Source organism: Enoplosus armatus, chromosome 8, assembly GCF_043641665.1.
Source record: "Enoplosus armatus isolate fEnoArm2 chromosome 8, fEnoArm2.hap1, whole genome shotgun sequence".
NCBI classification, from domain to species: Eukaryota; Metazoa; Chordata; class Actinopteri; order Centrarchiformes; family Enoplosidae; genus Enoplosus; species Enoplosus armatus.
The window spans coordinates 15,467,576-15,485,950 of NC_092187.1; the positions used below are offsets into that span (position 1 = coordinate 15,467,576).

Here is an 18,375-nt window from a genome sequence, read left to right on the forward strand (position 1 = left end):
AGGGGATTATTTTGAAGCTGAAGTCTGGCGCAGCGCATTTAGGCGACAGACTCGGGCTTTTTTTTTTTAAAGACTCAAATTGTGGAACAACCAGTCGGATTGAGCCTTTGAGTGTATTCAAAACCACGCACGTCGCAACCCCTAAATTGTTTTACCACTTAATGTAAATCTGAGGTTTTCATCTCTTCTCCGGTGTGTTGCAAGGTCAAAGATCTCCTTTTACCGCGCGCTCTTGTGACGGCGGGGTTTCTGCAGAAGTCAGCATGCCAGCAGAGGCCAGGCAGCATGTATAGGAATCTCCCTGCAGCGCCACATGAACGGCCAGACCCGGTGATCTAATCACAGTGGGCCAGTAGGCTTTGATCCAAAAGTTTCCACATCATTCTTAAAAGTCAAAGTCTGAAAATATAGAATTTTAGGCCAAGGACGAATGAAATGCAGGCAATTTTAGAGGTCGGTGCGAATAAGTTCTTAAAAGATCTTTTTCTGCCTCTCTAACTGTGAGTGCTGTGGCTACAAACAACAGCATCTTTTTTTCTTTTTGGCAGAAAGTGAGTGTGCTGTCACTGCAGTGTGATTATTAATTACTGGTAATATGCTGTTAATATGACTCAGTCTGCGCCTGACTTTGTCACCACATCACAGGTCGCTCCTATGGCGGCAGAAAAGAAGTCTGAGAGGTAATTATTGCCATTTCAATGACTTTAATAAGCAAAATAGGAAACAATTTCTTCCAAAAACAACCAAAAATAAGACAAAACAGAAACCAGCCTGAATGGAACAGTTCAAATTTAAGTGTTTAACTATTATTTATATAAACAGGATTGAAAATTGATCCCCATCATTGCAAAGTACATGGAACAGGTGAAAACAAAACAACAACCCGCTGCTGCAGTTTCAGTTCGATTTCAACACAGTTGAATCAGTAACAAACCAAAGATTGTTAAATGCATGACTTTTCAACAATAGTTTCAAATGCAAGCACCATGCTTATTCGATATGATCTGACAGTTTGTTAATTTAAATCATTAAAATAAAAACTTTAACTATGCATCTGGCCAGCAGAACCAGAATCATCAAATAATAATAAAAACAGACAAAAAAAACGTATTACATAACATTAACGTTTGTTTTCATTTTGAGGATTTGCACAACCTGAGTCCCCTTTTTTTACTGACCGGCAGAAAAAAAATCAGGAAAACATAGAGCATTAATAGTCAAACTTTGTATTAAATTGCTTGCGTTATCTAAATATTAACTCTACATAAAACCCCATACAAGTATGTTGTTGCACTTTTTTTTCTACTAAATATTGATAAAAAAATATATTAGGTGATAATATGCTACAGGTGGCAGCCAATCGGAATGAGAGGACAAGCTTTTTGTTTGGGTTTGATGTGGTTTCCTAAAGAGTTAATAGAAAGGCAGAGCAGCACTTTTCTGAGTTAGTGGCACAAAAGCCACGTTGGATTAAAATAACAGTGCATTAACCCACATTGTGTGTGTGTGTGTGTGTGTGTGTGTGTGTGTGTGTGTGTGTGTGTGTGTGTTGTATTGTAGCAATAGCCTATTCTGTGCAATCTGGGTCCAATAATATTGTGGCCACATGTTTGTCTCCTCAGCCTCAAAGAACACGTGTCCAAATATTACTCTTAAAAACTTTGCACTCAGGCCTGCTGTTGAATAATAATGCACTATAGTATCACAGTATGTCTTCCTGCAAGGGAGGTCTGCGCAAATTTCAAAATGAAAACTTGCAAATCATTATCCAAAAGTGCACTTGACACACACAAAGTTTGTTGTATTGAAATGCAACTGGAAAAAAACAACAACAAAATGCACTCCTCTCTCAATCAATACCCCAAATGATAAAAAAAAAAATCATACAAAATGAATGAAATAAAAACACAACACAAAGACAGAAAGAAGTTCAAACCAGCCTCCTCAATCTTGTTGTGCAGTTTTGCGGTTGCATAATATTTACAAGCCCAAAAAAACCCATAACCATATGATACTGCACCGGCAGTCCTGCTGTTCTGTCCCCGCTGCATTTCTCTAAAACCCCCCAAAACTATGGAGAAGCGCAGATCAACAACATGCTCTTAATATACACGAGAAGATGAAAGTACAAAATAGAAATTATTACCGTACATGTCCAGCATGCAGGATTAATATTTAATGCAGATTTTTTTTTGTTTCAATATATATTCGAATATAACCAAGCAGGCAATAAATCAATGAGATGTTGCATAAAATGCCCCCCGCCCCCCAACACCCGTGACGGGTTAGTAGACAGAATTTGCATAAAGTGGAGTCTTGCTTTTGGAGATTTTTCTCAGATTGCGGGCCCACTTGTCGAATGTGTGAGTCCCGTGTGTTGCAGGCTGCGAGGCCAGGCCTGCTTGTGGTTTCATAACAATGTCATCGGTTTGTTTTTTTTTGTTTTTTTTGTTGTTTTTTTTTTGGAGAAGAAAATTACAAGACAACTTGCCTCGACGCCATCCCACACTACTTACAGAGTATTTAAAAGCTGTAGCCTCAAAGGGAGAAAAAAAAGAGAGAGAAAAGTTCATCAGCCGATCCTCTTCTTTGAAGAAGAAAAAAGTCTCTTCACTACAAGCAACTAATCTACAAAGATGCTGCGACTGATCAGACACTCTACGTTGCTCTTTGTATCTCAGTTGACACGTGGATGGAGAGATGGTTATATATGAGAATACTATTCGATGGATTATTCCTCTAATATGAATATAATTGTTACCGTTATTAGTATAATCATAAACAGTATGGGAGGTGTGGATTATTATCGTTTGCTCATCAGCCAGTCAAGTCATTTGTGGAGAAAGGAAAGGTGGGGGTGGAGGGGAGAGTTTGTTGTGAGGGGGTTCACAAGAAAAGGCTATGACAACTCACATGAAAAACTCTGGTGATGAAGGGTTGTCACTGGTTGAGCCAGCCTCGCGGAACCCGTTATTGGCCCCCGACCCAGTCAGTTTCTCGCACTTGAGTTTGTAGGCGTCCCTCTCCCTCGCCAGCCGGCTGATCTCCGCCTTGAGCTGCTCCACCTGGTTAATCAGCTGCGTCTTCTCGTTCTCCAGCACGTGCTTCTGCTGCACCCGCTTGTACCGGCAGGACTGAGCGTAGCCCCGGTTCTTCAGGGTCCTCCTCTTCTGCTTGAGGCGGATGACCTCGTCCTTGGTGAAGCCCCGTAGGTGTCTGTTGAGCTCCCTCACCGACATGGACACCAGCTGGTCGTCGGAGAAGCGGTCCTCCACGTTGAGTCCGCCCCCGGAGCCGTGGTGCCCCGCCGACTGGCTTAGGTGGCCGTGCGGATGGTGGTGGTGGTGGTGGCGGTGGTGATGGAGCGGCTGGTGGGACTCTGGGGACACCGGGGACGGGCTGTCGGGGTCCTGGCTGTGGTGATGGTGGTGCTGGCTGTGCGGGTGGTTGTGTCCGCCCGGGTGCCCGGACAGTTCATCGGCGTGGTGCGGGATGCCCCCCGCATATGGGTGATGGTGCTGCTGGCCGTGGCCGTGGTGGCTGTGATGGTGATGCGGGCCCCTGTAGCCCTCGAAAGCGCCTTGCTGCTGCAGCTGCTGTTGGACATGCGGAGGCGGAGGGTGGCCGTGAGCTGTGGCTCCAATCAGAGCCTCCACTGCGTCCTCTGGGGTCAGGCTTAGCGTCTGCGGGTCTATCTGCTGGTGGTACCCGCTGTTCGGCATCCAGTACAGCTCCTCTAGGTGGTTTTTCTGCTCTGTGGGGCTGAAGCTGGGCGAGGAGGGCACCGAGCTGCAGGGTGTACTGATGGGGGTGGAGGACACAGAGCCTTGGGGTTGGAGACGGTTACATTGGCGCACCCCGTTGCGCTCCAGCCCGGCCAGGCCTTCCTTCTTCACGTCAAACTTCATCAGGTCAAAATCATTGACATATTCCAGAGCCAGAGGGCTGCTGGGCAGCTCCGGGCCCATGCTCATCTCTGTGCTCATGTTGCTGTCGCGACTCTTTTGCAGATATGCAAAGGTGCTTGCAAGCGTCGCGAAAACTGACTTCTTAATCAGCGTCTCTTCTCTCCTTTCTTGTTTCATGCAATAGTTCTTTTGGCTCCCCCACCGCTGTGCACTGACTTGCTGTAGCATGAAACACCGTGTGATTGGTGGAAAAAAAGGAAAACGAAAAAAAAAAAAAAAGTAGTGGAGGAAAACTTTCAGACTAATGCGCTGCACACGGTTTGCGTCATATAGCCTACTTCTGCTCGGATAATCTGGCAGGGAGACCAGGCAGGAGGTAGAAAGCAATGCGTCTCAGTGCAAAAGTAAAACCTCAGTCCCTTCAGTAGAAGTGTATTCACACAAAAAAGATCTACATAAATAATAATAATAAAGGAAATACCACGTTTGTTCGCTGAGACGGGCACCAGTCCTCGTTGCAACTTCTTGGTTGTAAGTCCGTTTTTTTTTCTCCAGGAAAATAATCGGAGCAAATAAGCAGAGTAAATAGGGCGTCTGATTTTCGCTGAGAAGCAGCTTTTCCAGCTCTGCACCGCAGAGATTTCAAGGCTCGCCTCTCTCACTCGCTCCCACTCAGTGGTATCCAGCAGACTGCGCTTGGAGCCAGCCAGCGCTTTATCCTTATAGCGCACCGTGACGTCGAGCGAAAGGCTGGATCCGGAGCGCTCAGCTCTCCAATGGGAGCAGGACTCTGCGCTGAAATAGAGGAAGAGAAGGAGGAGGAGAGCAGGGGAGAGGAGGGCGCACAATACAGTCTTGACAGCCACAGACAGTCAGCTGACCGACTTCCCTAAAAGCAGAAGGTGGGAGGAAAGTGGAGGAGAGGGAGAAAGAAATGCCTCCACTTCATGGACTCTATCCGCGGCTCCGGTGTAACGCTCCGCTCCTGGTCTTATCTTATGACAGTTTCAGATCTCAATGAGAGTAATGTGAGGGATCTATAGGCTACGGTGCTCAATGGGAATCCTCGTACAGCACAACATTCCCTTAGAAAAACTTCAGAATTAAACAACATTAAAACCTGTTCATTATTAAAACCCTCAGTTTATAACCTATGAAAGGGGTAGTATGGAAAATCCTAGCACACAGAGACCATGGTGAGAACAGTTGTTTCCAAATGCACTTTCACTAATTTCCCAGAAAAAAAACTGTGTGACTATCTAGAAAAAACAAACACAGGCACATTATTCCCTTGATTTCGTCACAATGTTATTTGTCATAAAAGTGTTTGGAACAACTTGATTTGCTGATTTCATTCTTATTTCTTTGAAGATTTAAATGGATTTATTGAATGACTTTTCCCCCCCTTTTTTTTCTTTTACACCTAATGTCTGTTTCAGTGCTTTCATTTAAGCTTACATACAATTTCCACAAAGCAACCAATCTCAGGCCGGGCTGTGTTTGCCACAGATAAAGGTCAACACGATAGGCCACCAATTTTTAACAGTGTTGAAAAGTTAAATCTTGACCCTTCTCACTGACAAGGACACATAACTTTATTGTGTTATTCTGTTAATGTCACAAACACACACTTGGCTTTCAGAGGGTTAGGGTTAGGGTTAGATCCTAACCCAGATTCTGAGGTTTAGACCACATTATAGCCCACAATGGAGAATCTGTAAAATCCTATTCAATTCTTCATGCAATTTACATGTCAGTAGTGACTATATGGTGACCTTGCTGCACTTCATAGATTTTCAAAGCAAGTTTGCTATGACATGACCACAGCTCCCCTGTGTGTATAGCCCTGTGTGATAATCATCATGGATTAAGTGTATTGTTTCATGGTAAAAGTAAAGTTGACTTTGTTCAGAGCCTCTTATGACTCCCAGATTGCCACATCAGGCTCCTCTTGGCTCCGACGGTTTGTTTTACACCGGGCAGCATCACAACAGGGGGGGTTCAGCAGAAAACAGGCTCAAGGCTGCCCCTGCGTGGGCAACGCGTGCACCGACGAAGCTGGTGAGACGCTGCTCACATAGACTTGCTTTTTTTTATTTTGCGCTCGCGATTTTCTTTCATCTCCGCGCTAATTGCTCCTTTTTTAAAGGTCACATCCTGATTATGACTGACAGCAATTAATCTCTGTCATTTGAGTCTCATAAACACTCAGTGTCACGTGTTTAATCATCCCGCTGACACCGTCTAACAGGTAGTTTGGCCAAAAAGAGGATCGGATCCTTCTGCAGGATGCATGCGTGTATGATTGATTTGATCTGTATTTTAATTGCCTGCCGAGAAAAGAAAAAAAAAAGTAGTGTGAGCAAACTGCTCGCTTCCCTGCAAAAAGAAACTGCTTGTAAATGAGTCAATTTGAAGGATCGATTGGATTATCATTTCGTTTCCACCTCATATCCACGGTTGAGTACAGCCGCGACCAGAGCGTATTGATCAGGCTTGGATGTAAGAGGAGGCTGCCAAAGACGAGATCCGATAATGAAGGGCTTATTTGTTTGGTTTAAATTCTTCATCAGTTTGAGTTGTGCAGCAGCGATGAACTCTGAGTCCAGCACGTCGTAAATCACAACGCACACACACTCACCAAGTCATAACATCCTAATTTTAGTTGAGATTCTCTTTTACATTTTTGGGTGATTTAAGGATATTTTTCGACTTAACTAAAAGTCTGACCTGAATTGCTCTACACAGCTGTGAAGGTTGAAAAAAAGAAGTAAAACAAAAAATATATGAAATCATAGAATTACACATTTTAAAGAGAATATCAACATTTTCATGAAGCATTAATGAGAAAGAGGCAGCTTTTAACCACCAGAAATTTACAGAATGATTTATGATGATCACTTATTTGTCATCCTTCATTATTATTATTATTATTATCATTTTTATTACTACTATTAATATTATTGTTAGTGTTATTATTATTAGCTTTAGTCTATTATTATAAGATTTTATGCGCCTACATCATTATTTTGGACCAAAAGTACATTATAATAATTGGCTGTTTTGATTCGAGGTTAATTAAAGTGCACTTTAAAGAGACTCTTGGTTGTATTTATTCCTCGTGTGATCTTTAGCTTTTATCGAGAGATAATAGTCTTTTATCCTGAACCTTCAGATTATTTAGACACTCACTACTTTTTTTTTCTTTTTCAGCCTGAGAGCTCCTGGATATCACCCCACACCGATACACTCAAATACAAATTCAAGCCAATTCTTTTTTTTCCCCCCTAGTGCACAATCAAAAGCGTGCAGGTAGCGTTCAAGTTTTCAGTCATCCTCGTTTTATTCCCTGAACCTGCAGGCGAGCTTCCCAATTCTCAGCTCCAACTTCAAAAGCGCCCCGAGCGAGTCGTGCCGTGCAGAGCCGAGCTGCTCTAAAACCTCTTCCCAGCGAGGCCGACCCGACGGCAGCCCCATTAGGTCGTAATGCTCTCTAATATAGCCCGAGTCCACCGTCTAATAGATCCAGGCAGGCCTGCCGGCGGCTCTCCCCCTTCGGTAATAACGGGCTGTAATGGAGAGACGAGATGTAAAAAAGCGTCCATGTCAGCAGCATATCGGTGGTTAATGATCTATTAAGTGATCCGTATGCTTATGGACAGCGAAAAAAAGTGTTGATGCTTGCTTCTTCGCCCCTAATGAGAGTCCCATCCTACGGATTTTAGGAATGAATAACAGAAATAAAATCACCTTTAAAATGTTACATTTAACAGTTGACGCATGGAGGCTGCAGTGGCTGCAGAGCTTCCCACAGCTCACATCTCACACCTGCAACAGGCCCGCTGGTTTCACACAGGAGGCCCATGGCGTGTCTATAGGAAGAGACGTGATTCCCCTCACAAATATGGATTTCTATTCTGCTCCAGGACCTATCCATGCATGTGCACTTGCTGTCCGGAGGTCGGTTTGCATTGCCAAGACCGCTTGGATCTGGGTGAACTCAAACCTCGTCTGTATGGGAGGATGCAGTGACTGTGAGGAATACTTTTTTTTCTCTCTCTTTTACAGTCAGAGTCAGACTCTGTGTCTCACTCTGAGGCTGAACAGTTGGGTTTATTTGGTCGTCTTTTGGCCGTTTGGCGTGCGTAATGATTAACTCTAACGGTCCCCCCCCCGACCATTCCTGGAAATGTTGCAGAACAAAACGGAAGGTAGCCGAGTTGGAAGGCCCCTGACAGGGAGAGTGAGGGATGGAGATGGAGAGACGGGGCTTTCGGAAGTGCTGCTTTGATGAGCTTTGACGCGGGAGGGAGAAAAGAGACGCGCAGAGCTCGTGCAGCCCCGGCTTCACCGTCCAAAAGCTTTAAACCGTAACCGCGTTCATTATACAGCGACTCCTGATTTTAAAATACAGTAAACGTGAGTTTGCACTTGGATGACTAATACATGCAAAAGTAAATTTCAACTTTCCACTTTTTCCTCTCTGTACGACACGCAGCTGCCATATGATTTATGTTGTATTTATGTAGTTTTACACAATTAAACTGCGGGAATCGTGTCGAAAAACGTCCCGTTGTCAATTTGCCATCATTTAAAATTGTCCTGGCGTAGATTCATGTTCAATTATGCACTGAAATTTTACAACTACACCTTATTAAAAATGCATTTCATCACTACAACGGTGTGATCCGCCCCCCCACCCTGAACCACTGAGTGTGAACAGGTGTTTCCATTAATGAACTCACTCTGTGTTTTGGCATAAAATAATGACCGAGCATACAAGTCTGAGGTAGCCCAAATTCCAGCTCTCCTTTGCATCACTAATCTAAACATCCTCCGTTTACAACGTGCAGTTACTCAGGCATTCTTGTTTACTCCAGACTGATCGATTATCTCTGTGAAAACATGTATTATTAAGACGTGTAGCCTCCGAAGAAAGCCAACATCCCCATCAGGAGATAATTGACTGAGGAGTTTGGCTTTTTATTTTTTTCAGGAACACAACCAGAGGTGAGATAAGTGCAAAATCTGGCAATCTCATTAATATGAAAAGGTATCGATTTAACAGTGAACAGCAATTGTTTATCTTAAAAAATAAAATCTCTCTGCATGCCTTGTTTTCCTCGCCTACCTTCATCTACTTCTGACACTCATAATTCTTGTGTTATCACAGCAGTTACACTCCCACCGTTCACCCGGTGAGAGGGTAGTTGTGTTTGCAGGGGAAATTAGGGCTTATTTCTTGTGACAGGGCGCCTCTGGTGGCGCATTTACTCATTGCTAATAGTTTGATGTGTATCACCAGTGACATGCAGTCTTCTTTTTTGTTTTTTTTGGCTCTAACCTCATGCATTCAGCTCCAACTTCAGAGCTGCAGTTATTTAGTCTTTTTCTTTGAAATGACAGAGAGGATATAAAAATATGACGGGGAGGCCAAGGCATAATTGTAGGCCTCTTCTGAGATTAGATGTCTCTGATTGACATGTTGTAAATATAACAACAAATAAATGTCAGGACGCACTGTACTGGCTTAATCCCAATGGAAAAGGAACAATAAATCTGCCTTTTGCTGTGGTCATTTCATTAATGTAAATTGCAATGCTATGTACAATAGTTTGGCTTCCTTCCAGTTGGCTCTTTGCTGAGGCTTGTGCATAACATTGGGTCTTATCATAAACTGGGGCCGTGTAACCACAGAATGTAGGCGACACCACAAGAACCAAATATCAGAGTGCAGGCATAACATAATTAAAGCCCATATTCTCTGGTCATAACCACAATTTACATCTGTGTTTCCTGAGCCAATAAGTGGCTACTGTAATTCTAAAGAAACACACAAGTAACTAAATTCTCATGATGTATTGAATACGTAATTATGATCATTTCTACCCATGAGGAGCACCTGTTTCTTGTAAAAAATAATTGACATACACTTCATGTTGCTCATAAAGTTGTCTTTTTCTTTAGCGTATCACTTTGCTTTGCACAGAATCAGTCGGCTCTCTGGAAGTCCGTCTGGCGTGAACATGTCAGTGTTGAGGAGCATCCTTTGTTGTTCATGGCCTTCTCTAATTATCTGCACATGTAGCTGTCAGACTAAATCTCTGGCTTATATTAAATTTCCAGTTCATATAATATTCTGGAAAATACCCGTCATCTACAGTAGAGTGTATGCAGCACCAGTGTGTTATGAAGCTAAGAGTAAAGAAAGGGTTTTAATCGGCCTCACACGGCTCTGTGTAATATCTTGGAAGACTTTTTATTTCCCTGTCAAGTGTGTAATGTATAAATGTTTATGATGAGAGTTTGTTGAAGCCATGTTCCCTAACTGTTCACCAGCAAGCACCACTAGCTATCTGACCCCAGGTCAGTTGTATGTGAGCCTATGAGCGTGTGGGCATGATTGATCTGGAGGTGGGTGGGTGGGTGCTGCAGCGGGCGTTTCTAGGGATAAGAGCCGAACCGGCATTTTATTTTTCCTTCAGACATTGTCTCTGCCTCAGACTCCTCTCCTCTTCTCCCCCTCCTCTCACTTATTCTCGTTTTTTCTCTCCTGTTTTCTCCACTCTGGATGCTCGGGGATGCTCCTACCCAACACTGTCCCTGCATGTCATAATCTCTGGACCTGTTGTCGTTCAGCGTGGATCAGAAGTTCCTTTTATCAAACATCTCTACTCTCCACTCTTCCATATCCCCTTTTCAGTCTTTCTTTCTCCTCCTCTGTCCACCCTCCCTCGCTGGTTGACCTCCTTGCCTCTTGGCTCTCTCACCCCTCTCCTCTGGCCCTGGCCCTGGCCCTGCCCACCCTGGGTCATTTATCATGGGCCAGGAGGGGAGCCCCTGGGCCTGCAGGCCCCTGTCAGCCCCTGCAATCGCCTCTTTGTGGCTCCTAGCAAACAAGTGTCGGATCAGCAAAAGTCTATTAAAGCCTGGTGGGCCTTTCTCAGCCAATTGGGTTCGGGTCACTGAGCTGCTCTCCGTGCTGCTCCGAGAGCTCTTTGTGTCGCCGCCGTTCGCTGACACAGATCCCCACAAGATTAATGATTTTTAGCAGCCATTTGGGTCTCTTTCGCAGGGTCCTTCTCTCTTTCTCTCTCTTTGCCCCTTTTCCTCTTTTCTCCACTCATTCTGTCCTCTCTTTTTTCTTTAACCTATTTCTTCTACTACTCTACCTCTACTGCCTGATTCCTCGCTTTTTCGCTCTCTGGTTTACTCCTCCCCTCCTCCCTTTCACTGCTACCCCAATCAATGTTGACCGTTTGTGTCTTCACTTTGTGAGGTCATTATCCGTACAAGTGTGATTGGCACTAATGGTCGCATATTTATATAATAATTGTCTCTGTATTACAGATTTTATGATACACAGGGTATGAATTGCAGTTGCTAAGAATGTTATTTCCGTTGTTTGTTTCGGAGTGATGAGCTCCTGCCTGATAAATCCAGAGGATGTTAAGAAACCAGCTCGAGCATCCACATTACAATCCTGGCAGGCTTCCCCGCAGCGTGCCCCAAGAGGCTCAGAGTAATTTGAAATCTTCGAGCCACTTCCACGACTTCCATGTTGCCATGTTCTCAGTGTTGTTTCCAGTAATTACTGCAGGTTAAGTGCACGTCCCGGAGCCCAGTGGAGGCAGCTCTATCCCTCACCTGGGACATGACTCAGCACAGTTCAGGTCATCCGGCCATTTCCCTGACCACTGGACCACACCCCGATCTACTCTAAACCCACAGGACAAGCACTATTTACGAAGGACTCGTGTTCACTTACATCACGTAATGTAATGGCTGTTTTATTTACTGGCTGGACCTTTTCAGAAAGACAGCCTCACAATGGCACGTTCATCCATTTGAAGTCAATAAACACATTCATTTTTCTTTGTTATAAAGTTTAGCAGTTTTTCTTTTCTTTCTTTGAGAGGAGTTGTATGGTCTTCGAGGTTAAATATTTAGGAAGATTCATATTTAAATACACATCCTCTGTCCTTTCTTGCACAACCTTTTCCACTCTTCATGACACGTTAACATTAAAGGATAGGTTCACGCATTTTTTCACGTTTTCTCAAAACAAACTCACATGCCTATATGTACAGTGAAATAGTTATTGGTTGCTGTGATTGTTTCTCCTGTCCACACTGACCATAAAGAGATCCCTTCCTAATACAATTTCAATTTAAGAGATGGGTGACAAAATGTACAGTCCTCATTCTGTGCAAAAATGCTTTCCAACGTTCAGGTGAAGCTAATATGAAGTGTCAGCATTCTGAGTTAAACAAAACAAACTCTTTCTTTTACTATCCCCCAGTTGCAGCAAGGATTCAATCACTTTCAACCAATCACTTTCATTGGAGTCTCTTAACAGCCAGTATGGACAGGAAGAATGACGACTATTTCACTGTATACATGGGCACATGAGTTATGTTTTGAGATAGACTTGAAAAAATGTTAACTATAGATATTTGCTGATGCCGTTTAAGCGCCTCCTTTTAACATAATCTAGACTATTTGAGACTCTGTCATTAATGTTACTCTTGCATGCTTACAGGATCTGTTTCATCTCTGAAATATCCTTTTATGGTGAAGCGTGTGGGCCAGCAGTGAAAGAAACTGTGTGTGTATGTGAAAACATAATATTCTTCTTCTGTGTTAGTGAAGCTGTCAGAGAGGCTGCTGGTTGGTCAGCGTCTGCTTTCACCTGAAACTCCCCCCGTGTGTTTACAGCGTGTCTGTTTTAGGACTGAATGGATGAACCCAGCCTGCCGGCATGTCCATCCACCTGCCCTGTTTCCTGTCTGATTAATCTACTGTGTGTGTGTGTGTGTGTGTGTGTGTGTGTGTGTGTGTGTGTGTGTGTGTGCCTGTGTGTAAATGGTTATAGATGGGGCGACACCACTACACTGGCAGTCTGAATCATTACTCACAAAGATGGGGAGAGACGCAGGGCCGAGGAACCCCTAACATCCTCCTCCTTCCTGCACAGGCACACACACACACACATATGCACATGCACACACACATGTCCCCAGGTTATTCATTTCTAAGCAGAGTGCCTGGCATTTCACCACATCCACCCCCCCTTTTATTAAGAGACTGAAGCTCCGGGTTCCCTCTCGGAAAGGGGGAGTGAGGGATGATTTTCGATTGGGCCTTATACTCTTTGTTTGCACCCTTCCTCTTTGCCTGTTCTCTCGTCATTTCTCTTAATCTTTCATTTCCATCTCTTTCTCCCTCTCTCTCTGTCTTGTTCTCTCTTTCTTTTCAGGGAAACTGTCCGCCCCCCCGTGGCAGCTACTTGTTCCGCAAGACCAAAGGTAAAGATTAAAAAATACCTCTGCTAGCTTATAGTATGCGTTTGCACATGCGCTTTAAGTCTCTTTAACATTGATTATCAGCAGCTACTAGCCTCTAGAGTTGTAGTAGAAGTTCACAACACAGATATACATGACAAAATTCACACTGATGATGGGCATTTAGGGAGTTCCTGGAAAAGTCAATGAACCCTGAGTAGACTCTGGTAATTCGGTCTGGCTGTACTGTTGGAGATGCCCTCTAACAGGCATATTTAATAATAATAAGCACAGCAGGCTGGTTCACCATGCTCCCACATCAAAATCAATGCTACCGTGCTCACTTCATTCAGTGGGATGAGTTTAGGGAAGGCGAAACATTCAGAGAAACTCTTGTGAAGTAGCTGAATTCATGAATGTAGCAATAGAATTTAAGTTTCTGGCACAGTTTCCTTTGGCATATTTATAATAATCATTTGGGTTTTATAGCAAATCTTTCCCAGTTGCACCCTTATTTGGTTCCTTATTTTGTCTTTTTATAGGTTGATGAAGAGCCCTTGCTTTGTGGAATATATGAGAGCAATTATAACCCCATCATGAAGAGACTGTGGACCTAAACAGAATGGTAAAATGGCGATACTGTTGAATATCCTCATTGAAACTCATAGAGAGCACCGCAGCACAGAGATAAAAAATGTGTGTCGTGTGTGTTCATACATTTGATTCCAGAAAAGGTGCGTTTGTGGTCCTCAGTGCTTGAACACGTCTGCTGTTTATAGCATATATGCATGAGTATACGCGTCTGTAGCAGTATGTATGCATGTGTTGGAAGGGGGTATATATGTACAGGAAGAGAGCCTGTAAATAAATCTGTTTGGGGATCGGGGGTGTGGGGATGAAATATGGTCCCAGGGATGTGGAGCAATGTGAAAAACTCGGCAACACCAGGGAATAACAAATCTCCTGATGTCGCCTCGCCGCAAAATAAATACACTCCCCCGTACAAGTCATCCATCTGGACTATGAGTCGCAACAAAGACGCCCCCAATACATCCCCAACACACACACACGTCCACACATACACCCAACAGCCATCCCACACAGCAGCCATATTTATTTACACATTTATTTATTTGTTTGTTTGTTGAATTAAATGGAAACTGCTAGTGGGGGATTGGAAAGTGTATTTATTGTGTTTTTTTGTGAATGAAACATGATTCCCCCCCCCCACACACACACACACCCCTTTAAATGCTGTCTGTGTCTTAATGGGTGGTTTGGAGGGGGGGTGTGATTGGGCGTTTTAACTAATGATCGATCACGGGGGATTAAATAATTAAATTTCAGCCTTGACAATTTAAAAGTCTCCCCACACGTAGTCGACTGAATGAGGAAAGAGGGAAAGATGAAAGATTCCGCCTGCAGCAATGTATCAGAAAGATTCAACATCTAATACATTACAGGGAGAAAGTGTGTGTGTGTGTGTGTGTGTGTGTGTGTGTGTGTGTGTGTGTGTGTGTGTGTGTGTGTGTGTGTGCATTAGCATAGGGCTGTACTGTTTTTAGCTTATGTGCATGCACATACACACTCTTTACTGCCTTTTGCTGATATATAGTCTTACAGAAGTACATGCAACTAACCATGTAGGCCCACCAGATTCTTCTTCTCTTCCTCTGTCTGGGCCTCTTCTCCCAGACACTTCCATTACTACAACCACTGCAGCACTGAAAGCTCACGTTGGGGCAATATGTATCTGTATTTAAAAAAAAAAAAAAGAAAAGAAAGAAATAACCACACAGCAACAACTTAAAGGCGGCGTTCACTTTTACAATAAAGGGATGAGATGTTTGCCACTTTGTTGTTTTCATTTTTCCAATTAAGGTCTATTCTCTTGGCTTAATTAGGTCACGGTGAGCTGTGAGTCCGTGTGTGTGTGTGTGTGTGTGTGTGTGTGTGTGTGTGTGTGTGTGTGTGTGGGTCACTCTGTCCCTCCCAGGGATAAATATTAGCCCTCGTTGTTTGCAAATAGGTGATGTATGGTGGCCATATCTCTCGGTGCTGAATGTTTTTTAGAAATTTCCTCTCCTTTATCAATTGACTAACAAACCCATGCATCACTGCCACTCTCTCCCACTCCCCACATAAATTAAATAACCAGCTCTCTCTCTCTCCCCCTCTCTTCTACTTCTCACTTTTTCTCTTATCTGTTCCTCCATGTTCCCCAATCCCTTTTCATTACTTCTTTTAGCTTTATTCGTTTTATTACATGCTGTACATTTTTCATCAGTTAACTCGTTTCACACTCCCACACACATCGAACCTACAGCAGTCAGCGTTGATGTTGTGGGAGTAATAATAATGCAGTTGTTACATACATCTCAATCGCAGATTTTCCTGTAATGTGATGGAGACAATAAAGGTGCTTTTCACTGATTACCACTTTGCCTCCAGCATATTATTTGATGTACTCACCGGGCGACATTTGACGTACTTAAGGACGGATCATCATAACTGAAAATATGTTTAGTCGTTCCTGTTTATCACTGTGATGCTCTCTAAATCTGCTGCCTTTTTCAGATGGACGGTGGGTAAAGAGCTACAGGCTGGAGCTGGGCGGGTTCCTCTCTGTCACACGATGATGACAGGAGGCCCATTATGCCAGAGTGCCATATTGTAAACTACTCATCATTAGCGAGCCCATCCCGGCTAACGACCGCACTGGAGATAAACAGGGGCGATGTGGAGAGCCATCTTAATCAGGAGGGCCGTTTAAGAGTGGGGCTCTGTCATTACGCACAGCTGTATCACACCAGGATATGGGGGATGTTGAGCTGTAAAGCTGTACTGTGAATCCGGCTCAGGCCCCAGCCTCAAGCTCCGCAGGGGTTCAGTGTTTTTCTGATCGCCCCTTTAAATCCATAATGATCAAGAATAGAAAGATAAGTGCCTAAAACATCCAGCCAAGTTAAATTATTACCCACCATTGAAGGTCTCTACTCACAGCCTCCCAGGGACACTCAGGAACTTCAGTCGACAGCACGAGGGGGGTGAGATGAGTTGAATTTGTAGTTTCTGTGAATCCCACTCCCTCGCTCCTTCTGTCTCCTCCGCTCTGTTTATGCACAACACTCCCTTTTCTGCTCGCCTCCCTTTCCACAATCATCAGTGGCTTCAGAGAGAAAACAAATGGATCTGTAATCATGAGAGTGATACTCCTCTGTAACACATGCGTATACACAAACTCAACACGAATGAATAACAACTTAAAGGAGGACTTGCTTGCCTTTCCAGGTCAATTAACTTAGTGTTAAGACACATTTATATGAACACTAAAAGTGTTTGAGAAGATGGAATCAGAGAATGTGGGGCATTATTGCTTGATAAAGGACTAACAATGAATCTGTTGTGAGAAATCGCCGACCGACTCAACATCATTTCTTTCACTTATGACCACTTCCTCTTAAACCCAGCATTTTTAGATTCTCGCAGATCTTTCCTTGCTTCCTGTTTTTCCTTCATCTAAATCCTTCTTCTCCTGTGTTGTTGTCGTCATCCGGTGCATCCGGCATCTCTCTCATCATGTCTCTCAGTAAACCCGCTCTCTTGTCCCTCAGATGGACAGGCCTGAGTTGTCTGGACAGGCTGTAGCTCTCCCCACAAATGCTTGAACAATTGGAGGTAAATACGTTGGAGACAGCCCATTTGTTTTGTGCCGGCGGTGATGCATGCTTTTGCAGCAAGCAGCACATTTTTACCACGCAGCCCAAAGCAGCTGTGAGTAATGGACTGCTCCGGCCTGTCCACTCATTCTGCTATTTTTATTATTGTCTCCCTTATAGTTTTCATTTTTCATATCGGGGAGAGAGAGAGAAAGAGAGAGCGAGAGCACACAGCATTCCCTTCAAGTATGTTCTTTCCCTAAAAGAGGCGGGAAGCGAGGGCCCCACATCCCCTCCTTCCACTCACTTCATCATCTTCCATCAACCGTCCCTCGCTTTTTTTAGTCAGACTGACAGATTTTGTTGGATGCCAGGAAGAGACAAATAAGGGATTATCAACAGACAGCACAATAATTCAGGTTGGACAGCTTCATAATAATTTTCCATCGATCCATCACTGCGTTTCTCTGCCATGTTGTCTGGTTCAGCCTCTGGGGATCTTGGGGTATTCTTAGACGGGAGACCTGGGAGTCTGTGACGAAAGAAGCACAGAGAAGAACGATAACTTGAACTCGAAAAGCACAAATGAAGCAGCTGAACAGAATATAATAATGTGTACTTACAGTAGAAGCTGTAACCACAGAGCTGAAGAAGCTCTGCTCCAGCTTTGAAGATGATTCACTAAGTAGCTAAAATTATCTGCTGCTGCTGGCCCCAGGGAGAAGAGTGGTATTTTACATTGAGGCACTCGTATGGGCACCTATAATGGCTGCCTCTTAATTCCACTGACAGCTTTACAGGACCTGAGTTATGTAGCCACAGCCATGCTGCTCGTTAGGCCCTCGCCAGGCTTCACACTGGGTTACACTAATACACCTCCTCCCCCCTCCCCTGCCCTTTACCCCCTGCACACACAGACAAGCTTAAAATCAGCCATACACACACATTTATGAGGGCTAGCACATCCTCACACACCCAGAGAGCTACTGGCCCACACAATTCCTCTGCGCACCTTTCTTGTATAATGGGGGTTATTTGTTCAAGTTGTTCAGCCGATGTTTGTATCAGATTTATTTCCTTGTTTCAGCTCTTCATTTTGCTGCTCCTCTCTTCCACCTACATTTTCTTCTCCCCTTATCCTCTTTCTCATTGTGCCCAACAGGCCAACACCATACCCCTCTCCCCCCACTGCCCCCCCTGTACCGACAGTAGCGGGGTCCTGCCGGGTGATCCATCTCTGTCAGCCTGCTAAAATGATAATGCCAATTAAAGCAGAGGAGTAATTGCCCTCCGCTGCCTCTGATCCCCTGCAGACCCTCAACAGGAGCCATGGCCCCAAATACGAATGAGACCCAGGCCCCTAGAGGCCCTCGCCTGGGCGAGAGTGTAAGGACAGGTGGGGAAGGGAGGGGATGGAGATGGGTTGAGGGGAGGTGGGTTGGAGGGCAGAGTGGGGGAGGAGGGGTGATTTGTAACTTTTAACCTCCACTGATCACCGATGGCCTTGACAAGGAAGGAGTGGAG

The 18,375-nt window shown here is 44.2% G+C and overlaps 1 protein-coding gene across 2 annotated transcripts; it reads right to left on the reverse strand.

The window, feature by feature from the left end:
- Positions 1-690: 690 nt before the first annotated feature.
- mafba (MAF bZIP transcription factor Ba) lies at positions 691-4,561 on the reverse strand. Of its 2 annotated transcripts, XM_070910059.1 has the most exons (2): positions 3,897-4,561; positions 691-3,269 (listed from the first exon to the last, which is right to left on the reverse strand). In XM_070910059.1, the coding sequence occupies exons 1-2, from the start codon at positions 4,134-4,136 to the stop codon at positions 2,910-2,912; spliced, it is 600 nt and encodes a 199-aa protein (XP_070766160.1). In that variant the 5' UTR covers positions 4,137-4,561; the 3' UTR covers positions 691-2,909. The 2 variants fall into 2 exon arrangements, with proteins under 2 accessions (XP_070766160.1, XP_070766159.1); XM_070910058.1 differs by having other exon boundaries at positions 691-4,561.
- Positions 4,562-18,375: the final 13,814 nt, after the last annotated feature.